Raw genomic sequence first — 25959 nt, forward strand, 5'->3', positions numbered from 1 at the left:
TCAGAGGATGATAAAATTCTGTGAGTCAAATAGAGTTAAAGGGTCAGAGAATGATAAGGAGTGCTCTTTTAGACAGAATGAGCTGGGAAGATCTTTCCGACGTGTGCCATTTGAGCAGATATCTAAATGCACATGAAGTGCAAGAGAACACAGACTTGTGTTTCATTCACCACAATACTCTCAGCAAGTAGGTGCGTCTCTGGTATATGACAGATAGAGGAATACTTATGAGATAAAGAAATATGCCTTCCTTTCACTTAGCATTTACACCCTGCATTTACTTCTCTGGTTTCCAAACTAGGCTTTGAGTTGCCCTCACAGGGAATGAGCCTCTTTTCCCTCCATCCCTCATATCTAACATGGGGTCTGCTTCAGAGTAAGCATGGGAATGTATGTGAAATAAAGGAAGAAGTAGTAATTAGGAAGAACCAGAATGTTTTAATACACCGAGGGACATCCTGTAAATGATTGCTTAAGAAGCTGACATGTGCTTCTAAGAATGATGTGAATTCCTTTTAACTAGTAAGTTATACACCTGATGAGATGCAGTAGTATCTGAATTGTTAGTGATTCTTTCTGAAAGCCAGTTTCTTTTAAGTCAAGCTTTGGCATATTTAAAAGCCAAGACATAACAGACTTCAGTCACTTTCTTGGTGGCTCAGGCTATTCAGAGTGTACTTGAATATATCTGCAAAGTCCTTCAGACCAACAGCCGGCTGAAGTTTGCAGACTCTTTCGGAGAGATGGATTTGGGTACTAAGCAAAAACAGACTAAGTGAACTCTAACACTGAGCATTTCAGCACTTCTCTCTTTAAAAATAAATGAGCATTTCTGAAGCGCTACCAGACACAGGAATGATGACAAGCAATGAAATCCAACACAAAAGAGGTCACCAACAGCCATAGCAGAGCAGTCCCAATGGCAGTTCTGTGCCTCCTGTGTGTTCTGTACAGATGCAACCATTTTATTTTCTCAAACAGCACTTGGAAAACTGCATAAAACACTAAGCTCCAGCCATATTTCTTACTGGCTAGCTAAGAAAAATGGAAAAATTATGATGTCAAGGATCAGAAACGGAAATCTCTTATTTTTCCCTACTGCATGCCATTAACTTGCATTAAACAGTTCTGTTAAGGCTAGATCTGGAAAAAAATATCTTGATAGTGGCAAAAACTGTAATACTGTCTGCTCATGACCCCCATGTGGTTTTTTTTTTCTTCTTCTTTTTAATGTGGACCATTTCTTAAAAGTCTTTATTGAATTTGTTACAATATTGCTTCTGTTTTATGCTTTGTGTTGTTGGCCACAAGGCATGCAGGATCTTAGCTCCCCAACCAGGGATCGAACCCACACACCCTGCAATGGAAAGAGAAGTCTTAACCAGTGGAAGTACATTCCTTAAGCACAGGTAAGTCCCTGGGCTTTCCTTCTTAATGTTATCCCCTGTTCCCACCAATGTCCTGGTGACTCATGACCTAGAATTTGCTCTCTTCTGTCCTAGGCCTACAACTTTTCATCTTGAGCAACTGGCTGCCACATTTCTTTTTTTAGCAAGATTCTGTTTGTTGACGACTCTTCACCTTAAAGCCATTAGACTCCTAATGCCCATTAAGGTAAAAATTAAAAGGCAAAAGTAGTATTTTTAAGAATTATTGATGTCCTTGAGATTATTAGACCAAAAAATTATTCATTGATCAAAGAAATACTTGGAAAACACTGCATGCTATACATGTTGGAATGCTTATAGGAGTTGAAAATGGAAAAACCAAAATAATTTCCCTTGAGGGTTAGTTAAATACATTCAAGACCAGTAATCAGTGGTTAAAAAAGGTGATATCGACCTCTACATACTATTCTTAAATGCCTCCTGGACATGTCATTGAATAGAAATTAAGTCAAATTTGTAAACATAACATTGCATTAAAAAAACACAAATCTTATGTGTGTATGTGACATATATAATATATAATACAGTAAAATATATAAAAATTCCAAATGGGTGTATACTAACAGCCTCTGGGGAATAGAATTGGGGGCATGAAAGAGATCTGAATTTTTACTTTATAGATTCAGGTATTATTTGAATTGTTTTATAGCCTTTTCACTATTTTTATAAAAAAAGAAAAAATCAAATACTATATTAAAAAATAAAAGAAAGTCCAGCAGTAAATACATATGTTTAACTTTAAGCGAGCATATCCCAAACTCATGTGATCAGTGAACCTCTCTATCTATGAACCACTTGGAAGATAACTTGTAGGGCAAATTTTGAAGTGACATGCTCAAGGCTCTCCCCATTCTCCATCAACATGTGGGTTTTAACCTTCTGTGACCTTCTATCAAGGAATTAAGATGGTAGATCCGAGATGATTTGCTACAAGCTCCCTCACTTTTTAAATGAAGGGACTAAGGCCATGGAAAGTGAAAGGCCTTGGCAAGACCAGCCCAAAGACCTCAGTCCTTCTAATTCCTCCCACATTTTTCCTGCAGTCACCAGTGACCAAGACTGAGGCATGATCCTTGGATTTCATAAACTCTAGAACTCAAGGAAGTTGTCGGGACCCCCGACTAAGCCATGGCCTCAATATTCTCCCTGCAGTTCCAGGCAGAACAGAGTTCTGATCATCCCCTTCCCCATCTCAGTGGCCTACATCATTGTACACCCTTTAGGAGGAAGTAGTCACTATTCAAAGGAAGGGACTCTGGAAAAGGCTAGGAGAAAACAGCAGGGGTCTTGAGGCAACTTGGTATCCTGAGTCAAATATAGGAGATGCATGAAAACATGAACTTAATCACTCAAAACAGCATGAGCTTGTGTTGGGCAGAACTGAATTTTAATTTATTTTCTTGATTCTGCTATTTACTAGCTATTTAACAGGGGTCAGCTTCCTTAACTACTGTGAACCTTGGTTTCCTCATCTCTGAAATAGGGCTATCAGCACATATGTTATACCTGGCAGTGGACATTAAGAGATGATGTCTGTGGAAGTTGCTGGCATGCGGATACAGTAGCTGGAGTTAGCCGAGAAATGTTAATTCCCATCTTTTCCCTCACACAGCCAACTGCTACTCCCTTTGATCTCAATAACACCAGTTTCGGGCAACAGGCCCAGAGGATATGAATAAAATAGGAACTGACTGGCTGATGGCAGGCATGGCACGATTTGGGCATAATGGGTGTGACAGGGGCAATGACAGAGGCAGTCCCAGTGCACCACCCACCTGAGTACCAGGGCACAAGTTTCAGTCAGCACCCATCCTTCTGGGGGTCTGAGGCTGGAACTGCCCCCTGAGACCCAATGACCTCAATGGGATTTACTGCAACTTTAGCCTAGCCCACAAACTCCCTACAAAGATTTATGGAAAGAACTGCAGGGATCATAGCAGAAAAGCTCATCAAGGAAAGTCTATGCTGGGGAGGATCAAGAAGCAAACAAGAGGAGAGGTTACCATCATAGGCTCTCTGAACAAACTGTCTGCATTCAATCCTTGTCTCCAGTGCTTCTGTGTGGGTCCAACAACTGTGCCTTAGCTTTTTTATTACTGACGTTGTAACAATAATGGTACTTATCTCATAAGGCTTTTTTTTTTTTTGAAGATTAAACAAGATAATACCTTTAAAGCATTGAGCAGAGTGTCACAGAGAAAATGCTTAGTGTTGTTATTAAAGCTATTTGATCTGTAAGAGCTCAGGTTGAGAAGCAATATTGACGACATTTCAAAAACACAAAAGGTGTAGGCAGGATGGACAAAGTCATGTTTGTTCATCAAGTTTCGGAAGAGCAGACAGAACTATTCTTTGGAATCCAATAAACTTGATATTGAATCCTTTAATCAGGCCTTTCCTAAAGTGTGACCGTGAGTGAGCTGCCGAACCTCAATTTCTTATGCGAAACTGGAGGATAATGTCAATCTAGTGGCTTGACTGTCAGAAGAACAAATGTAGTGACATAAATAAACCTGGCACACTGCCTGACATAATATATCTTGCCTTCTTTCCTTCCTTACTCATAAGCAGGCCAGCAAAGAGGATTAACTGAACAACAGTATTTAAAAGGACATTTAATGAAAAGAGCATGCTTCATGAACTCAGTGAAGATAATAAGTTAAAACGAGAACTCTGAAGCACAGACCTTAAAGTTCCTCTCTCATCCATAGACCATGATTCTTCCATTGGCTGCCTTTCTTATTTCTGTCACATATCTTGGCTCTGCCACCTAATAAATGTGATCTTTAGTAAGTTACTAGGCTTGGTTTTCTCTTCTGTAAAGTGTGGATAAAAATTATACTGCCTCTTAGGGCTGCTGTTAGAATTTAGTGAGATAAAGCACAAAGAGCATTTACACCGGCCTCGAAGACACTTACTACTCAGTCAATGCCGGCTCTATTTGTTGTAAGGGCTGGACAAGGCTGTTTATAAAGATTACAGAGGAGGTGTGTAGGAAGCATGGCATGTTTTTGGCACACATGTAGTACTAAAAAAAATACTATTATTACCTCTTCTATCACTATTGATTCTACATTGTGAATGGCCATGGCCCAAGAAAACCAGCAAAGGCATGCTGTCATCCCAGTAAAGGCACATCAAAACAGAGACACCAAGAAATAATAGGATAATTAATCACAGATTCAACCGGGAATAAAAGCTTTCTGAACAAACAGCCTTGTCCAGCGCAGACAGAGGATGGGCTCACCCACTGGGAGCAGCAGGTGCTGGCTGCACTCTGTCCCCAACCCTGGGGGACCACACACACAGAGACAGTATCCTGGTGTACAAGCTTTTCAGCGGTTTATCTCACAAAAACGGTAATGCAATAATGCTCTGGTCTGGAATGATAGCTTCCTGCCAAAGGTTCAGAGCTATCCGGAGAGAATCTCATTAATCTCAGCGATCCTATGGGGCTTGAGGGTTGTAGGTATTCTTAATATTATCTTACAAAGATGAGAGCATACAGTTTAGAGAAATTAAATACTTTGTCTTTGCTTTAACAGTCCATCAGTATGGAGAGAGCTTGAAACCCAGGGTGAGAGCGGTCCCTGAGGCCCAGTACTCTAAGCTCTACCCTTGCAAACACCTTGAAGGAAGAATGAACAGGGTGCCTCCCACACAAGGTGACCCCTTCCCCGCAGCTCTTCCCAGACCAGGTAACTGCAGAACTCACCTGTCGCTGAACTGAACCTCTTCTCCATTCCTGGACCAGCTGATGGTGGGCCTCGGGTTGCCAATGGCCTCACAGTGCAGAAGCACGCTCAGTGTCCCGCTGGCCAGGGCCACCGTCTGCCCGAGATGGGTGACCACCTCGGAGGCAGAGAGCTGCTGGGCGGCGGATATCTTGCGCAGGATGACAGGCTTGCGGTACGGCCGGCGGGAGCCGCCCCCGCCCTCCCCAGTGGACAAGATCCGGGAGAAGCTGCTGAAGCCAGACACGTGCTTATGGGGAGGGATGGCCACCGGGGGGCCCCTCCGCTCCGACGGCTTGAGGAGCGCGTCCTGGTGCTCCAGGTGGCTGCGGAAGATCTCCTGCGCCAGCTGCGCCACCAGATGCTTGCTGTAGACGTCGCGGAGCTCCTCGGGTTGCTGCGAGAGGTTTCGGAGGATGTCGTCCAAGCGCTGCTGCTCCGTCACCATGGTGAAGGGCATACGCAGGAGGGCCTGCTCGGCGTTCTGGTCCTCCTCTGAAGACGCGTTCCTTTCCGTGGAGTCCTGCAGCTCCCACGACGCCAGCAGCTCTCCCGGCCAGCCCCCCTGCTCCAGCAGCCGCGAGACCAGGTCGTCATAGCGGCCCCCGGTGTCGGCGGGGAGGCCCCGCTTCTCGGCCTTGCTGCCGTTGGAGAAGATGCCGTTCTGGTGTTTGTGCGTCTGCAGGGCCTCCTTGGGGCTGGCCTTCCTCACCGCGAGGGCCTCCTCCTCGCTCCTCAGGCTCAAGGGCCTGGCCACCAACTTCCTGTTGCCTCCGATGAGCTTAATCACAAACTGCTCCCGGGCTGGTCCGGCCGAGCAGGTGTAGATTCCCGCATCAGAGGGCTTGAGGCGGTGGATCTTTAGGTACCCAAAGGGGGCCACAGTGACGTGGGCAGAGCTGATGAGGTGCTGGCCGTCCTTCTCCCAGGTGATGAGGGGCTTGCGGAAGCGCCGCGTGGGACAGCGCAGCACCACCGCGGTCTTGGGGAGCAAGTAGGCGAAGCCCCCCACCACGAAGTGCAGCTTCCTCTGCCGGCGCGTCTGGATGTAGACCTTCCTTGCTGCCGCGATGTGAGGACTATGCTTCGTGGATGGCCGCCCGGGCCCTGGAATGAAAGCAACGGAAGCAGACAGATGGAGAAAGAGAAGCAGAGAGTGGAGAAAAGGTAGAGTGAGGAGCAGCGACAAGAGAGAGGGGAAGAGGTCAGGGTGGAGAGAAAAAAGAGAGATGGGGGACCAAAGAAAGAAGAGGGAAAGCGCTTCAGAGTTTGCTTTGGTCAGGGCCTTCATTTCCTGACTTGTTTTAAGGGAGGAGCTGGCTACCAACTGTGGACCATCAAGCTGCTGCCACAATCAAGCACGGGAGAGCTAAGGAGGTGCAGCTGGGCAACCTGCGATCACTCTCTTGGGGCTTTCTACCCCTAGAAACTGAGAGGAAGGGTTCTAGATGGAGGGGGATTCCAGGAGAAAGACAGTTCCTCTCTTTAAAAGGACTTTTTTAAAAAAAGAAATATTACTCAGCTATTAAAAAGAACACATTTGAATCAGTTCTAGTGAAATGGATGAAACTGGAGCCTATTATACAGTGAAGTAAGTCAGAAAGAAAAACACTAATACAGTATATATATATATGGAATGCATATATGTGGAATTTAGAAAGATGGTAACGATGACCCTATATGTGAGACAGCAAAAGAGACACAGATATAAAGAACAGACTTTTAGACTCTGTGGGAGAAGGCGAGGGTGGGATGATTTGAGAGAATAGCATTGAAACATGTATATTACCATATGTGAAATAGATCGGTAGCCCAAGATTGATGCATGAAATGGCATTCAAAGCCGGTGCACTGGGACAACCCTGAGGGATGGGATGGGGAGGGAGGTGGGTTCAGGACGGGGGATGTACACCCAATGGCTGATTCATGTCAATGTATGGCAAAAACCACTACAATATTATAAAGTAATTAGCCTCCAATTAAAATAAATAATTTAAAAAAAATTTTTAAAAAGAAAGAAATCAGAATCATAAAAAGAGGCAGAGGACAAAGAGAAGGAGAATGTCTCCCTTTTGGGTCCTACAGAGCATCACGGCCCCCATATACATGAAGAGAAGACCTCAGAAGTGTTATACCTCTAGGGGTTACTAGTAAACAGAACACACTGTTAAGTGTAAAATCCTGGAGTGGGTCACATTAGACTTCATTAGTAATATATTGACTCCAGCCTCCAGATCTCCCTATGCCAGCAAGTGCACTTTGCCTTACCTCCTGCAAACTGGTTTCCCCCCAGTGGAGAAGAGCCTTCTGCCTGGCCACGTGTAATTAAGATTCCTTTCCCATCTCTAGCTGAGATCACCAGCCTGATGCCCTCTGAGGGCTTTACTGCCTGACCATCCCTACTGCTCTCGGGCTCAGGGTCAGCTACCGCTCTTGCTCTCTCCCCATCCCAGAGCACTGCCGTACTCACTTGCACAGGTGGCCAGCATACAGGGCCTGATGGATGAAGAGAATGGCAGGGGCGGGCACAGGGAGGAATTGACAATTGCTGAGACACCGGTTTTCAGCACCTTCCGGCAAACGGCACTTCGTGTCTGGGTGCCCTCCCCGCAGCTCGTGGAACACTGGTGGGGGAAGAAAGGCCAAATGCATGTAAATGCTGAGAACTGGAGGCTAATGGATTTTGTATGGACTCTCAAACTCACCAAAATATGAGAAAAATTGCTTGGAAAAGCAATAGCAACTGAGAAAGAGAGAAATTAATTATGTTACAGTATGAAAAGACACATCCATATTGTAGCCACACTCTTTTCTGGTCTCAGGTCTCCTGTGGACATTTCACCTATTTTTACTTTTATGGTCTGGGCTTTAGAGTTAGAGTTATAGAGTCCACTGTTCAAATTCCAGCTCAGTACTGCTTGTCACTAGTTGGCAAGTCACTTAAACTCTGTTTCCACTTCTTATAACTTACTTGGCAAGGCTGGGAATTCAATGATAATATATTTTAAAACTTCACACACAGAAATGACATTCAACTAATGCTAATTCCTTTCTCCTTCCTTTACAAATTAATTATAATATTTTAATGTCAAGTATCAGATAATTCTTATGTATCTACTTTGTTTGAGATGGGATGCTAAATGCTATGGGACAAAGATGTGTAAGGCGATTCCTAACCTCAAAGGGATGTTATCAAATAATGAGAAGAAATCCAAATGCATTATTAAAATGAAATGGTATATTATGGAACATGGAAATTAAAACCACAATGAAATAGCACTCTATATTCACTAGAATTTTAGTAATCAAAATGACAATAATAAGTGTTATTATCATAAGTGAGGATGTGGAAAAATTAGAGCCTTCCTGTAATGCTGCTGGGAATGTAAAATACAGCCCTTTTAGAAAAAGTTTGATGGTTTCGTAAAAAGTTAAGAAACATATATTTATCATGTGTGTGTTAGTTGCTCAGTCATGTTCAACTCTTTGCAACCCTATGAACTGTAGCCCACCAGGCTCATCTGTCCATGGACTTGTTTGGGAAAGAATACTGGAATCGGGAGCCATTCCCTTCTCCAGGGGATCTTCCCAACCCAGGGATCAAACCCAGGTCTTCTGCCTGCAAAACAATAGATTTATGTATGGATGAGAGAGTTGGACTATAAAGAAAGCTGAGCACAGAAGAATTAATGCTTTTGAACTGTGGTGTTGGAGAAGACTCTTGAGAGTCACTTGGACTGCAAGGAGATCCAACCAGTCCATCCTAAAGGAGATCAGTCCTAGGTGTTCATTGGAAGGACTGATGCTGAAGCTGAAACTCCAATACTTTGACCACCTGATGCGAAGAGCTGACTCATTTGAAAAGACCCTGATGCTGGGAAAGATTGAGGGCAAGAGGAGAAGGGGACGACAGAGGATGAGATGGTTGGGTGGCATCACTGACTCAATGGACATGGGTTTGGGTGGACTCTGGGAGTTGGTGATGGACAGGGAGGCCTGGCATGCTGCGGTTTATGGGGTCGCAAACAGTCGGATACAACTGAGCGACTAAACTGAACTGAAAGCTGTTTAAAGAAATAGCAATAAAAGAACTTAGTAAAAATACAAGATTGTAAGTGAAGTATTGATATCATAAAATGAATGCTAACAGTTGGTGAATGCTCATGGTATACCAGTGATTTCCTGGCCTAGTCTGGAAGATGGTTGGAGTCTGGATGGGTTTAGAGAACCCAGAGTAAGCATGGCAGTCAGGGAACTATCCAGAATCAAGGTGGAAGAGTTCAGTGCTCAAGGCCAAGGCAGGCTTAGGGACAGAGCTGAACCAGTTTGACTGAAGAGAGAGGCCAAGTGGAGAGTGTCAGGAGCTCAAGAGGTAGTTTGGGGCCAGATGTTGGAGACTTAATTTTCAGACGGAAGGTTTGGAATTGGTCCATAAGGCAATAAGGAGCCATTTAAGGGAGGAGTGAAATGATGAAGGAGGTGTTTTGAGAAGGTTAATCTGGCAACAGTGTCTGGGAGGGATAGGAGTAGGAGATGGATGGGAGGCAAGGATGTCAGTTAAGGAGGCTGCCACAGTAGTCCAGGGTTGAGATGATAAAGGCCTGAACTAGGGTCATGGCAGCATGCCACGTTAACTTGAAAAATGACAGTAGAAACCAAAAAATAGTATCTTAGGTTTCCAAGTTTCATATGCTAGCCCATGGAAATGAACTATTCTATGCAATACACTGAGATATCCACCACCCTAAAAGACATTTAAGATGCAAAAAATGGAGATGAGAATCAAGCCCATTGCTTTTGTTCCCTGAAGAATGTGGATTCCAGATTCCACCCACCCCTTATTTTATTGTAAATGACAGCACCAAATCCAGGGCTCAGGTGGAATGGGGGTAGAGAGCCTGGAAATTTTAAAAGCCTGGTCATCTGAGTGTTGCCAAGTACAGAAATGGAAAAATGGACCAAGTGTTGGAAGATCAGTTTATGATTCTGGTCAAATCTAGTTCTTTCTCTAGGCTCAATTTCCACATTTCTGAAACAGGGAAACTACACTCGAGCAGGGATTTTCAAAGTGTGTTCTTTAACTATGTTGAGGATGTGATTTAGGGGCTTCTCAGGTGATCTACAGACCCAACCATTTGGGGACCTGGGACCCTTACCCACACTTCCACCAAATAACTCTGATTCGTTCTGTTTTAGATTTCTGACTTCATTGAAACATTTCAATGGAAAAAAAGGGTTTTGTGGCTTTAATTTTTTAAAGAACCACTAGACTATAAGATCTCCTAAGTTCTTTCTAGCTTTAAAATTGACTGCTCTGACTTTAATTTCTTTTATGCTTGGGGGAGGAAGGAATTTCCATAAAAATATGACTTAAAAATATTGAATAGCCAACTCTTTCAAGAGATCCAAGTATTTCTTTTAAAGAAAAGAAGTAAGGTCTTTTGAGAGACCTTTTCTCAGAATAGAATCTGAAAGTAATTTTACTTGAAGTGTTTAAAACTTTGGCTTAATTCTGTCTCTAAGGGATTCTGTGCAGTAACCGTGAGATTAAGCCCAGATAGTTGAGGATGAAAAACACCCATAGATTATCCAGGTCTTCCTTTCTCCAAAGGGAGTCATGTGGGGTATGTGGAATGCATGTCTTATCCTAGCCAGAGGGCCAAAGGAAGGGTTGTGGGGATAACAGGGCCAAATGAAGCCTTTGTGAACACCCCCAGGAGCACTGTTGTATGGCACCAGCCATACTGAGTTTATCCCCAGTGAACAGGGGTTAAAATCCCACCACTCCCAGCCCCATCTCAATGTTTGGAATCTCCATTCATCAACCTAGATAGTGCAGAACCTGGTAACAATCCTTGGATAAGGGCTAACTAGTCCTAGTTCTAAAAATGTAACTTCTGCCTCCTAGGAAGACCAGCAGAGTCTGTGGGAGGTCTTGATCATAATCCTGGGTCCAGACAGTCAAGTTATGAGCTTTCTTTTATTTCTGTTCCTTTTCCTAACAATAAGGAGGGATAGAAGAAAATCACAACCATGATAAGGGTTAACTTTTACTAGGCACAGAGTACTTTATATGCATCGTTTATAACTGATAACCATGTTAGTGGACACAATTATCATCGCCAATATTCAAGTTCAGCAAACTAAAGCCTAGAAGGGTCAAGTAACCAGCCCAAGGTTACACAGCCAATAAGTAGCAGAGTCAGGATTTGAACCTGTTTGCCTGTCTGTGAGTCTGAACTCTCAAGTACACATGATACTACAGGTCTCCTTTACTTACTGGCACCTTAGTGCCTAACCACAAGAATCCTTCCTTTAGATCCTCTCTGAGTTCTATGTGCTCAGAGGTCACAAACTCCAGGAACTTGGAAGGACAACTCTAATATACACAAGTCCCCTTCTTGGCATCCCACTCATGGAAGACCGCCACTGACAGGCTTAGAAGAGCAATGCTTTTTGCAATACAACCCTGGGAGGCAGCCTTCATCCAGAGCCACTTACTCGGCTAATACATCAGTGCTCTCATCTGCACTGCTGGTAATGATTTTTCATACATGATTGTTGTTGTTGTTTAGTTGCTAAGTCATGTCTGACTCATTGTGACCCCATGGACTGCAGCACACTGGGCTCTTCTATGCTCCACTATGTCCTGGAGTTGGCTCAAATTTATATCCATTGAGTCGGTGATGCTATCTAACCATTTCATCTTCTCTTGCCCAGGTGGCTCAGGTGTAAAGAATCCACCTGCCAATGCAGGAGCTGCAGGAGACATGGGTTTGATCCCTGGGTTGGGAAGATTCCCTGGAAGAGGAAATAGCAACCCCCTCCAGTATTCTTGCCTGGAAAATCCCATGGATAGAGGAGTCTGTCAGGCTACAGCCCATGGGGTGGCAAAGAGTTGGACATGACTTTGCAACTGAGCACGCATGTGTGCACACACACACACACAAGGTGCCCATAGGTATGTGGGTTTAACTCGGGGTTTTCTATCTTGTTCCATTGATCTATATTTCCTATATGATACTAAACCCCAAATCAATATTCCACAGAAAAACTGTCACTAACATGTTCAAGCCTTCCTCAGTGATCAATGCAAAGAAATAGAGGAAAACAACAGAATGGGAAAGACTAGAGATCTCTTCAAGAAAATTAGAGATACCAAGGGAACATTTCATGCAAAGATGGGTTCAATAAAAAAATGGTATGGACCTAACAGAAGCAGAAGATATTAAGAAGAGGTGGCAAGAATACACAGAAGAACTGTACAAAAAAGATCTTCATGATCCAGATAATCATGATGGTGTGATCACTCACCTAGAGCCAGACATCCTGGAATGAGAAGTCAATTGGGCCTTAGGAAGCATCACTCTGATGCTAGTGGAGGAGGTGGAATTCCACTTGAACTATTTCAAATCCTGAAAGATGATGGTATAAAAGTGCTCCACTCAATATGCCAGCAAATGTGGAAAACTCAGCAGTGGCCACAGGACTGGAAAAGGTCAGTTTTCATTCCAATCCCAAAGAAAGGCAATGCCAAAGAATGCTTGAACTACGGCACAATTGCACTCATCTCACATGCTAGTAAAGTACTGCTCAACATTCTCCAAGCCAGGCTTCTGCAATACATGAACTGTGAACCTCCAGATGTTCAAGCTGGTTTTAGAAAAGGGAGGGGAACCAGAGATCAAATTGCCAATATCCGCTGGATCATCGAAAAAGCAAGAGAGTTCCAGAAAAACATCTATTTCTGCTTTATTGACTATGCCAAAGCCTTTGCCTGTGTGGATCACAATACACTGTGGAAAATTCTGAAAGAGATGGGAATACCAGATCATCTGACCTATCTCTTGAGAAACCTGTATGCAGGTCAGGAAGCAGCAGTTAGAACTGGACATGGAACCACAGACCGGTTCCAAATAGGAAAATGAGTATGTCAAGGCTGTATATTATCACCCTGATTATTTAACTTATATGCAGAGTACATCATGAGAAATGCTGGGCTGGATGAAGCACAAGCTAGAATGAAGACTGCTGGGAGAAATATCAATAACCTCAGATATGCAGATGACACCACCCTTACGGCAGAAAATGAAGAGTAACTAAAAAGCCTCTTGATGAAAGTGAAGGAGGAGAGTGAAAAAGTTGGCTTAAAGCTCAACATTCAGAAAACTAAGATCACGGCATCTGGTCCCATCACTTCATGGCAAATAGATGGGGAAACAGTGGAAACAGCGTCAGACTTTATTTTTTTGGGCTCCAGAGTCAGTGCAGATGGTGACTTCAGCCATGAAATTAAAAGACGCTTACTCCTTGGAAGGAAAGTTATGACCAACCTAGACAGCATATTAAAAAGCAGAGACTTTACTTTGCCAACAAAGGTCCATCTAGTCAAGGGTATGGTTTTTCCAGTGGTCATGTATGGATGTGAGAGTTGGACTGTGAAGAAAGCTGAGTGCCGAAAAATGGATGCTTTTGAACTGTGGTGTTGGAGAAGACTCTTGAGAGTCCCTTGGACTGCAAGGAGATCCAACCAGTCCATCCTAAAGGAGATCAGTCCCGGGTGTTCATTGAAAGGAACTGATGCAGAAGCTGAAACTCCAGTACTTTGGCCACCTGATGTGAAGAGTTGACTCATTGGAAAAGACCCTGATGCTGGGAGGGGTTTAGGGGCAGGAGGAGAAGGGGACGACAGAGGATGAGATGGCTGGATGGCATCACCGACTCAATGGACATGAGTTTGAGTAAACTTCAGGAGTTTGTGATGGACAGGGGGGCCTGGCGTGCTGTGATTCATGGAGTCGCAAGGAGTCAGACACGACTGAGCGACTGAACTGAACTGAACATGTTCACACATGCACATACGCTCATCCCACACATTAAATCCTTCATCCTTCTGAAACAAAATTACTTCTAAAAGATGATAAAAATCATTCCCCCTTCTGTTCTGAGACATTTGCAGGGAACTACCATCAGAAGACCAAATTTTACTGCCAAACTGCAAAACCTATGATGACATAGGTTAAATCTCAACTGCAGTGTACTCAGAACGTGTCATCTGATGGACCTCTGCATGGGCTAATAAAACACGGGGCGAGAATTCTCAGAACACAGGCTGAACAACGTGGCATCTTCATTTTTAGAGGCAGCTGCATTCCCCTCTGGGGCAGCAAGGACCTCTGTGATGGATTTCAAGCAGCAGCAGCGGCTCTGCCCTGTGAGTTGGATGGTCTACAAAGGAGGCAGTGAGATTGACAAGGCCAATCCAGAGGCTTCTAGGCAAGAAAGAGAAGGGTTTTGAATCTGGTTTGGGCCCTGAGATTTTCACTTCAGGCCTCGCAATTCCGTTCTTGGCTGAATCTACTTGCGAGGCGAGACTTTTGGTGGGGGTGGTTTCTATGAAAGACGCGGGGCCTATGAAGCTGGGGGAGTTGCACGCAAGTCAAAGAAGGAGTAGAGGCTGAAAACAAGTTGGAGCTGGGTGTCGATGAGTTAGTTCAGGAGAGTGTTGAAGTAGGAATGATTTAGAGAAGCAGGTTAGTCGGGGGTCTATCCTTAACTGATGAGGTAAGTCAGGAATGGTAATGCTGATGTGGTCATCTCCCCAGATGCAGGGCATCGGGGGAAATCAACTTCTCCTGTTGGGAAGCTGTTGACGTTTTGGATCCAGGAAACTGACAGGAAGGAGGCAGGATTTCCTTGGCCTTCTTTTCCTAATAAATCATATGCCTCATTGTCCAGTAACTTGGATGAGAAGAACTAGAGAGGCTTTGCCTTTCCTGAGGAGAGACTAGAAACATCTGGGAGTAAGAGATGTGGGGCGGGCGGCAGGGGGAGGGGGGAATGTCAGGAAGGTGGGAGTGAATGGAGCGGAGGGACCCGGTGTTCTCAGTAAAATCCTGGATCCAAATAGTACAAACGCAGCCTGGTTTGTTCCATGAAGGGCCTATTTTCAATTCTCTGCTCCTGATTGTTGAGTGAGGGCTGGTTGCTTAACAACTCCCATCCCTGCAGCCTAGTTAAAAGCTAGTTACACACTATGGTATCAACGCTTAGAAAAACTCTGTTCCACGTATAACTGATTCACTTTGCTCTACACCTGAAAGTAACCCCACACTGTAAATCACCTACACTGCAAAGAAGATTCAACAACAACAACAACAACAACAACTCAGGGACTTCCCTGATGGTCCACTGGTTAACAAGTCACTTTGCAATGCAGGGAACACACGTTAGATCCCTGGTTGGGGAACTAAGATCCCAAATGCTGCAGAGCAACTAAGCCCATGTGCCATAACTTGAGAGTCTGTGTGTTACAATGAAAGATCTCGCATGACACAACTAAGACCCAAGACACCCAGAAAATAAGTTTAAAAAACAAAACAACAACACTCCTCACCCCCCACAACTCTGTTCCACAGTGCCAGGAGGATTCTTTTGTTCTGTTCTCTCCTTCTGTATCTGTAAGTCTGGGTGCCTTCTCCTCTTTATGCCTCTTTTGTTATCTCCTTCTGAGGAGCACACGTACCTCTGTCCAGTCGGAGAGCAGCCACTCACTGGGACAGTCATCTTTCTTGCAGGCTTGCTGGGAGGCCAGTTTGGGGGCTGAACAGAAGGTCTCGGGAAGCTCCAGGAAGCTCCCATCAGCCATGCGCTGTTTGCAAAGAACCTCGCGTTTCTGGATGCCCCCGCCGCAGGTCCTGGAACACTGGGGGAGGAAGAGAAAGCAGACTCTGCATAAGACAGTAGCACGTTTGACTGCCAATCCAATCCTTACCTTAGCCTTGGCTTACTGCAGAGTGAGAAAAGAAAAAATAAATAAATAGGGAAGAAAACCCAGGAACCAACCCAAAGGAGATTGTTTCCGCACCTTGAAATGAATTTTGTAGCAAGGTCTATATCCTCTACTCTTAATCTTAAACATTTAACTAGAGCATCCAGGAATTCTGAGAGCCTTTAAATCTTAGAGAGTTGTTTCTAAACTATGATTTGCAGTCACCCAAGACAACTGGTTTAACAGGTGATATAATAGAGTGTTAAACATATTTACAATGCAGTGAAAATAATCTGTGCTTCTTCTAGAATAAAGGAGAGAGAGCTCCTGGCATCTATGTAAATCTGGAGGAATTAATCTGCAGAAAAGGCAGCCCTTCCTCTCTCCATGTAGAGAGCCCATCCTCTCTAACCTATTGGAGGGGTAGCAGGTCTGAGGCTTAGTTTTTTGAACTTCCTGTAATATGTTTCTTATAGGATTGGTGTTTTTTTTCTGGGCAGTTGGAGCAAAAGCCATGGAAATTTGGGATACAAGAAAAATCTCCCCATTTTAGTGGTTTTCAACAGGCCCCCAATCAAACAGGTCATTTACATGTAACTGAATGAATATCATCCAGTTGTTTGTAGGGGTGGGGCAGGAAGCTGTTATTCTAAGATTTTGACTCCTCCTTTGCAGTAGTACAGAAATGCTCAGTTTTTAGCTGGGCACATGACCCTTTGGCATACAGACTATATTTGCTGACCTCCCTTGAAGGTGCCATGTGACTAAGTGTTGGGCAAAGGTATGTACATGGAAGGTTGTGTGCAGCTTCACGGAAAAACACACAAGAAGAGAGTGTGGCATTTGTCCCTCCCCTTCTCCTTCTTGCTGGATGCAACATGAACATGTTGTCTAAAATTTAACCTTCCATCTTGGATAGTGATAGGCAAAAAGATGGAAGCAGCCTAACTTCCTGGTGGTGACACCATACTGGCCCTGGATGGCCTGTGTGTGTATAAGAGAAAAACGCTTTTCTCTCTTACTTAAGCTATTGTGACTTTGGGTTTCTTATTCTTTTTAATCTGTCCAACCCGTCGATCCTAAAGGAAATCAGTCCTGAATGTTCATTGGAAGGACTGATGCTGAAGCTGAAACTTCAATACTTTGGCCACCTGATGTAAAGAGCTGATTCATCTGAAAAGACCCTGATGCTGGGAAAGATTAAAGGCAGGAGGAGAAGGGGACGACAGCGGATGAGATTGTTGGATGAATGGTATCACCGACTCAATGGACATGAGTTTGAGTAAACTCCTGGAGTTGGTGATGGACAGGCCTGTCGTGCTGCAGTCCATGGGGTTGCAAAGAGTCAGACATACTGAGCAACTGAACTGAACTGAACCCTAATTAGAAAGACAAATACTGTAGGAAATCACTTATATGTGGAATATAAAAAATATAACAAACTAGCGAATACAACAAAAAAGACTCATAGAAAACAAAATAGTTGTTGTGGGGGGGATGGGGCAATATACAGGTGGGGGAGTGGGAGATAGCAACTACTGGGTGTAATGCAGGCTCAAGAATGTATGGAACAACATGTACTGTAAGTGGCAAGTAAACTTTAAAAATTGTATAAAAAATTTTACAGGAGGTATAGACACAAATGCTAAGAAACAGAAACAAGAAAAAAAAATCTAACCTTAAATAATATACCAATCATTACTATTCTGTGCTGGGGTAATTTTATTGTAAAAACTCTAAGGAGAGCTCCGTTTTCTTCAAGAAGAGTCCCTTTTCTTGAATCAGCTGCCCTTGTGCTTGTTGAAAATTTAGGGCTGGGTGTTTGTGCCATAGGAGCTTTTCCTGTTGCAGCAGTGGCCACTCAGAACTCATGGGGGTCTGTACTCAGTGGGCTGGACTCAGAACTCTAAGAGGGATGTGTGCCCAGAGTCAAGGTTAGGATGGTGATACAATGTCCTTGAGTAGAGTCAGAATGCTGCTGTGGCCCAGATGTCACTCTCTTACTCAATGCTCCCAATCCTGATATACTTTAAAGCCACCTGGGAGCTTTTAAAAAGTCCTGAGTCCTGGGCCCCATTTCATATATATTAAACTCTGGGAAATATGTCCCAGACATTAATTTTTTAAATTTAGAAAAAATTTAAAACTTCCCAGGTAATTCTGTATGACCAGGATTGACAGCCTCTTGATGATGGTGAAAGAGGAAGGTGAAAAAGTGAACTTAAAACTCAACATTCAAAATCTAAGATCATGGTATCTGGTCCCATCACTTCATGGCAAACAGAAGGGGAAAAAGTGGAAACAGTGACAGATTTTATTTCCTTGGGCTCCAAAATCACTGTGGACTTGACTGTAGCCACAAAATTAAAAGATGCTTGCTCCTTGGAAGAAAAGCTATGACAAACTTAGACAGCATATTAAAAAGCAGAGACATCACTTTGCCAACAAAGATCCTTATAGTCAAAGCTATGGTTTTTTCAGCAGTCATGTACAAATGTGAGAGTTGGACCATAAAGAAGGCTGAGCTCTGAAGAATTGATGCTTTTGAACTGTGGTGCTAGAGAAGACTCTTGAGAGTCCCTTGGACTGCAAGGAAATCAAACGAGTCAATCCTAAAGGAAATCAATCCTGAATATTTATTGGAAGGACTGATGCTGAAACTGAAGCTCCAAAACTTTGGCTACCTGATGCAAGGAGCTGACTCACTGGAAAAGACCCTGATGCTGAGAGACAGTGAAGGACAGGGAAGCCTAGCATGCTGCAGTTCATGGGGTCACAAAGAGTTGGATACATCATAGCGTCTGAACAAGGACTCAGAAACATCACTCTAAATGAATGCCTCTCTACCATTTCCAATGGGAATAAAATAAACATGGGGTAGACAGGGCAGGCGTGGGGACCTGACACCCAGAGCAGCTTCTGTTAGAACCACTGGTTGTTTGGAGTATCACATAAGGTGTATGGGGGTTCTTTCAATTTGACTAAATGCTTCCAAAATAAACAGGTGCCGGAATGAGAACCGCTCTCAGACTTAAGCATCTTAGTGAATGCGACGATAAGGAAAAGACGCAGGTAAACTTTCTCTCTCTCCAACTAAGGAAGTGGATGAAGATAACTGGCTTCATTTTAAGGGTGGAGATGTAATAAAATGTATATAGAGTGTAACCACTCAAAATATCAGAGCTGGGATATCACTTTTCAGATAGGACCTAATTTAAGGGCCAAACCCTCAGAAGACTCCCCCTAACACTGTACGGAATTCCGTGATAATTGGATGACAAAATACCTGCAAGAAAAGTAAAAACAAACAAACAAAAGAAAACAATCAGCTTGTTATTTTGAAGTTTAATTTGGATAGAAATGGGCTTTCCCAGGTGTCACTAGTGATAAAGAACCCGCCTGTGAATGCAGGAAACGAGGGAGATGCGTGTTTGATCCCTGGGTCGGGCAGATCTCCTGGAGGAGGGCATGACAACCATTATAGTATTCTTGCCTGGAGAATGCCATGGACAGAAGAGCCTGGTGGGCTACAGTCCATGGGGTCACAAAGAGTGGGATATGACTGAAGTGACTTAGCGTGCATGCTATATAGACAGCTTGCAGGAAGTCTCAACACTTGAAGATAAAGTCAGACTGGTGAGAATGTCCTTCAGGGCCCTCACACTCTCATCTGTGTTGAGCTTCCCGAGCACATGTCTTGCCGGCCTGCCATGCCTCTGCCTTAGCTGTGGTGGACAATCTGCCCTTCTCTGGGCACACAGATACCTCCTGTGCTATGGCCTTTGAACACATTGTTCATTATGGGAGCAATGCCCTTCACTTCTCTGTCCAGCCAGAAATTTCCAGGACACCCTTGAAGGTCCAGCTCACAGGCCACTGCTTCAGGAAAGCCTCTTCTAACCCCTCTGCTTCATGGTATGATGTCACCTCCTACCCCACCTTGATCTGGAAGGGTGCTGCACCTCCCCAGTTAGGGCTGGTCGTTTATGGCCCTGATCTTTCCCTCCACCTCCCTACATGTACACAGGATTATGTGACTTTGAGGAAAGGGAACACACTCATTTTTCTATTCCCCAGTGCCTACTATTGCATCTGGCAAAGAGTGTACTCTTCATAAATGTTTGTTGAACTGATGATTGGATGAACAAAAGAGCCAAAAAGCCAGATGTTGAAAAGATGTAAAACAAACATTCAGCTGATGGGCTGAATATCCACCTTTTATCAGACTGTTTTATCATCAGCCAGATGCTCCTTCTACATCAGTCATTGATGGGTTTCAGCCAGATGCACTGAGTGCTCTTCTGGGAACTGTGACCCTCCAGGGATGGCAGACAACCCTCTGGCTGGGTTAATGTCATCAGGGATTTGGCTTTTAAATACTTGTCTCATCTTTGCTCAAAAAGCTTCTCTGGTGTGTACACTGATGAAAAGGTGGTTTTCAAATTTTTAAAAAAATTGTAGAAGATGAAATTTCAAATTAATAAAGCTTCCAAAGTCTGTGGTGACTTTGTGAACAGATCAAGGTTACCTGGTGAGGCTGACAGTCCTGATGTGACAGGCAGAATGCAAAGCAGAAAAGTATTTAAAAAGGAGTGGCAAGAGAAATTTAATAAAACAAAATGAAAAATGTTTGCTTTATGAATCATCATTGAAAATAATATTGTGGTATGAAGAAGCAGATCTCTGGTAATGGGTATTATTTTAAAATATATGCCATAAACAGAATAAATAACCCAAAATAGCATTTATATTGCTTATCCTTGTTGCCATGCATATTTCATGATACAAGGTCATGGATTCATTAGTTTTATAAGAAAAGTAAAAACAATACAATATGAGGAATATTTAAAAGTTATGTTTCTATACAAAAATACAATGTCCATAATTTTTAAAGATTTCCCTATGATCAGCACAGTCATAAATTCTGCCTCCTTTGACATTTTTGGTTTTATCTTGGTAGTTCAATTCACTGGGAGCTGAGTTTATTTCCTTGGCACCTCAAGTCACATTATTGAGCCCAACACAAGTGATATCCACATTCTGTTTCTAAGGTCAACTTTCCAGTTTTAATATAATGTGCTCTGCTAATAGATTCTAATTCATTTCATGCCTTTCTTCATTTGCTCATCCATTCTTTCCTCAAACATTTCCTGAGTACTTGCTGATTGCCAGGCACTGTCTTAGGTGCTAGGGACTACAGATGACTGTGAGATGGTCACTTTGCTTCAGGTATCTGCAGTTCAGTCACTGTACTTTACCATAAAGTGAGATTAGTTTTGGGCCTCCAAGGTGGCAGTAGTGTTAAAGAACCCACTTGCCAATGCAGGAGATGTAAGAGATGTGGGTTCAATTTCTGGGTTGGGAAGATACCCCGAAGGAGGGCAAGGCAACCCACTCCAGTACTCTTGATGGAGAATCCCATGGACAGAGGAGCCTGGTGGGCCACAAGTCCATAGGGTCACAAAGAGTTGGACACGGCTGAAGCAATTTAGCATGCAGCATGCATGTGATCAGTTTTACAAAAGAGGAGAGTGCAACCCAGTCTTTATGGAAAATATGGAAGGCTTTGCGGAGGAAGTGACATAGGAGTGGATGGCCAGGGAAACAGGAGTGCTGGCAGAGTCGGACCATGTGTGTGCAGATAGTCTGTGAAGGAACATGGCATATTCACACTTTGAGCAGTCCTGAGAAGACAGAGGTTAGAGTTCACAGGGATGTGTAGTTGGGAAACAAGACTGAGTAGCAGCCGAAAGTGAAGGACCTTGGACATAATTGGATATACTTTTAAGACTCTGGGGTGTCATTAAGGGTTTTAAAGCAGGAGGTAACATGATTTAATTTGTAGAAATTAATTCAGGCAGCAAAGGCCAATGGGTTCCAACGAGTACTGCCCTGTGAGACAGTCACAGGTGTGCAAGGTTACCTGGTCCAAAATAAGTCAAAACATCTGTGCATGCCATTCCCTTATTTGGGGATTCCGGGCACATGTTAATATTTTAAAGGCTTTACAGAGGGCCTATAGTAAAAAACCAATGATACCAGGTTATGAAGCATTGGAGCAGAGTTAGGCAAGACTGAACAGGGACACCAAGTACAAGGATGTTTTATAATGGTCTGGCCAGTCGTGAGGACTGAAACCAAGGCAGTGAAAGAAGGATGTGAGAGGAAGAGAGCAATGGGGGCTGGGGAGATACAGGAAGTAGAATCAACAGGACTCGTGTGTTGAATGAGCGTGAAGGACAAATGAGGCTGAGATAGCTCCAGGTTCTCACGAAAGGATAGGCTAGACAGCGGTGTCACTCACAGTACCAGGCTCATGAGGGAAGATCAGGTCTGCTGGGGAAGGTGGCAGGTAGGTGTGTTATCAAGATTGGTGTTAGACCTTTGTAGTTGGAGGTAACTTGGTGATATATGAGACTGAGAGGCTCAGAGGGCAGTTAGGGAGAGCGCTTAGTATATAACAGGGGTCAAAACTGAGTCAAACTGCAGGAGGGCTCAGAAAAACAAAGAACATGAGGACTGGAATCTCACTTACTAAATAAAATTATTAAATAAAAACAGAATTTCTATCTGGATCATTTTGTGAATTAAAATTATCTTGGTCATCTAATATGAATTAAGCTTTCTTAATCTTGGAAGTACAAGGAGTGTGCAGGGCATCTTCTGGGTTTAATAGTCCTGTTACCACGTGGAGCATGGATAGCATTTGCTGTTAGTTGCAACTTGTGTTTGACAGTTTGTGACCCCCTGGAATGTAGCCCACCAGGCTCCTCTGTTCATGGAATTTCCCAGGCAAGAATACTGGAGTAGGTCGCCACTTCCTCTTCCAGGGGTCCTCTTCTGGACCCAGGGATCAAACAAGCATCTCCTGCATTGGCACAGGTTTTTTTTTTTTTTAAACCACTGAGCTACCAGGTATCATACACCCATTTCTTTATGAAGTACACTACTAAAAATAAGATAAATATTCCAATAGGCTTTTTTGTTTTCCTTTCTGGATACAACATTTTAAATCAAGATGTCTCTGATTCATGAGGATTTACATCTTAGTCACTGGTATATAACAAAACTGATGACCACATTGACTCTTTTTGCCAGAATTCAGCCCTCTAATCCAGACCAAAGTTATTCTTCTCTGTGTGGTGTGTTTAGATCTAGAAAATGAAAAATTTAATTCACAAGCATTTATGGTTATCATTAAAAGTCTCTCTTTTCTTCCTGAATATTACCAGCAGGGCCTCTTCTCTCATATGTCTTTTTACATAGCTAAACTACAGGCATTTTGAATTGTAACCCTGATTAAAAAAAAAGAAAGAAAAAGAAAAGGTTTACAGGGAAATCACCACATACTCACAGTTTTAAGCAAGGGAGGAAAATAGGGGTTGTGGTGACTTTTCAGTCTCTACACAGATGTGTGCAATATGTATGTACAGTGGGTGGATACAATCCTGCACATAAAACACAAGTAATATAGATAAATATAAACGATGCTTCAGAGTGGAGTTTCTCGTGGCAGTTTAATCTTTCCTGCATCTTTCTCTTTTTTTCTCACTTCTGTTTTAAAGTTATTTTTTAGAATAAAAGCAAAGAAGATTGATGCATATAAGGCTCAAAAACAGTGACAAGAGGAAGAGCAGTAGAAAGCAAACTTTGAATCTCAAGGACCTTGCGCTAATGGAGACTAATAGGCCTTGTCAGCCCACAGTCTAGCAGACTATAGTAGGCTGAGTCATGACCCCAGAGATACCTATATTCTTATCACTGAAACCCATGAACATGTGACCTGACCTGGTAAAAGGGACTTTGTAGATGGGATTCAGTTAACTCTCTTGAGACATGGCGATTACCTGGGTTATCACAGTGAGCCTGATGTAGTCTTGATGGTATAAGAGGGTGGCAGGAGGATCAGAGTCAGACAGAGAGGATATAAGGACAGAATCTGAGGTTGGAGTGAAGTGCTTTGAAGCTGGAGAAAGGGGCCATGAGCCAAGGAAGCCAGGATCCTCTAGAAGCTGGAAGAAGCAAGATGACACATCTTCCCGTAGAGCTTCAAGAAGGAATGAAGACCTGATTTTAAAATCAGCACCTTGATTTTAGCCAGTAGGAACTGATTTCAGACTTCTGACCTCCCAAGAAGTAAGATAATAAATTCATGGTGTTCTAAGCCATTGAGTGTGTGGTAATTTGTTATAGCAGCAGTAGGAGCCATACGCAGATGAACAACTCTGGGTAAGGTAACAAATCCTGACTTTTACCTAAACTGATACTAGGGCTGATATCAGATTTCCTCACGCTTTAATACTTTAGAGCAAACAGCAAGGACATTCTGGGAATGATGCACAGCACAGTGGAAAAGAGAACGGGTTTTGAAGCACACAGACTTCTCTTGCATTTACGGGCTGTGTGAGCTGGGGCAAGCACAGCTTCTCTGAGCCTTGTTTACTCAGGGGGTTGCTATAAGGATTAAGAGAGAAAATGAAGGACTTCCCTGGGACTCCAGTGGTTTAGAGTCTGCCTGCTAACGTGGGGGGACACAGGTTCCATCTGGATCCAGGAAGATTTCACATGCTACAGGGGCAACTGAGCCCATGTGCCACAACTACTAAAGCCAGTGCTCTAGAGCCTGTGAGCGCAACCAGAGAAAGCTCCGCGATGAGAAGACTAGAGAGCGGCCCCCATTCGTTGCAACCGGAGAAGGCCTGCGTGCAGCAATGAAGACCCAGCACAGCCAAAAACAAACAAACAAACAAAAAATTTAAAAGAGAAAATGAAGCTCAGTAGAATGAACTCTACTACATAAAACCTGAATTCACATTAATCTCACAGTGCTTCAGTTTCCTCATCTGTAAAATGGGGATCATAGTAGTAACTATCCCATTAAAGCTACTGAGGACTATATGAGTTGAGTATAAAATTAAGTGCCTTGATACTGCACTTGATACATAGTAAGTGCTGCTCTTATTAGAATAAGAAGCTTCTGAAATGTACCAAGTGCTCAATAAATGAACAGGCACACGTGCCATGTACTTTTTTGCATCCTTCTCTATGCTTCACCTGCCCAAGCACTGTGCGATCTCACTGTTAAATGAGCAGCACTGACCTTGAACGGCATGTGGCTGCAGAGCAGGACAGGAGAGGAGTGTTGGCGGGAGAGGTGGGACTCCTGGGGGCTCTGACAGGTAGACAGGAGGAAAACTGCGGGTAGGCAGAGAGAAATGTGGGCAGAAGCAATGTACAAGCAGGGATGGGAGAACCAGAGTCAGAGATGTGAAGGGGCAGACATGCGGAGGAATGACGGCCTGACTAAGCCATTTGGCTTTATGATATGACCATGGAGAGTCATCAAGATTGCCGGGAGAAATATCAATAACCTCAGATATGCAGATGACACCACTCTTATGGAGGAAAGTGAAGAAGAACTAAAAAGGCTCTTGATGACAGTGAAAGAGGAGAGTGAAAAAGTTGGCTTAAAGCTCAACATTCAGACAACTAAGATCATGGCATCTGGTCCCATCACTTCATGGCAAATAGATGGGGAAACAGGGGAAACAGTGTCAGACTTTACTTTTTGGGCTCCAAAATCACTGCAGATGGTAACTACAGCCATGAAATTAAAAGACACTTATTCCTTGGGAGGAAAGTTATGACCAACCTAGATAGCATATTTTAAAGCAGAGACATTACTTTGTCAACAAAGGTCCATCTAGTCAAAGCTATGGTTTTTCCAGTAGTCATGTATGGATGTGAGAGTTGGACTATAAAGAAAGCTGAGCACAGGAGAATTGATGCTTTTGAACTGTGGTGTTGGAGAAGACTCTTGAGAGTCCCTTGGACTGAAAGGAGATCCAACCAGTCCATCCTAAAGGAGATCAGTCCTGGGTGTTCATTGGAAGGACTGATGTTGAAGCTGAAACTCCAATACTTTGGCCTCCTCATGCGAAGAGTTGACTCATTGGAAAAGACCCTGATGCTGGGACGGACTGGAGGCAGGAGGAGAAGAGGACGA

General features: G+C 43.6%; 1 protein-coding gene across 1 annotated transcript in view; it reads right to left on the reverse strand.

Moving 5' to 3' along the window:
- The window catches only part of LOC133048526 (ADAMTS-like protein 1), a 216103-nt gene that overhangs the window by 146272 nt on the left and 43872 nt on the right, over nt 1-25959 (reverse strand). Inside the window, exon 3 of the mRNA XM_061132224.1 lies at nt 15708-15887. Within this exon, the coding sequence (XP_060988207.1) occupies nt 15708-15887 (180 nt within the window). The remainder of the gene's footprint in view (nt 1-15707; nt 15888-25959) is intronic.

This window comes from Dama dama, chromosome 29 (genome assembly GCF_033118175.1).
Source record: "Dama dama isolate Ldn47 chromosome 29, ASM3311817v1, whole genome shotgun sequence".
In the NCBI taxonomy this organism is placed as follows: domain Eukaryota; kingdom Metazoa; phylum Chordata; class Mammalia; order Artiodactyla; family Cervidae; genus Dama; species Dama dama.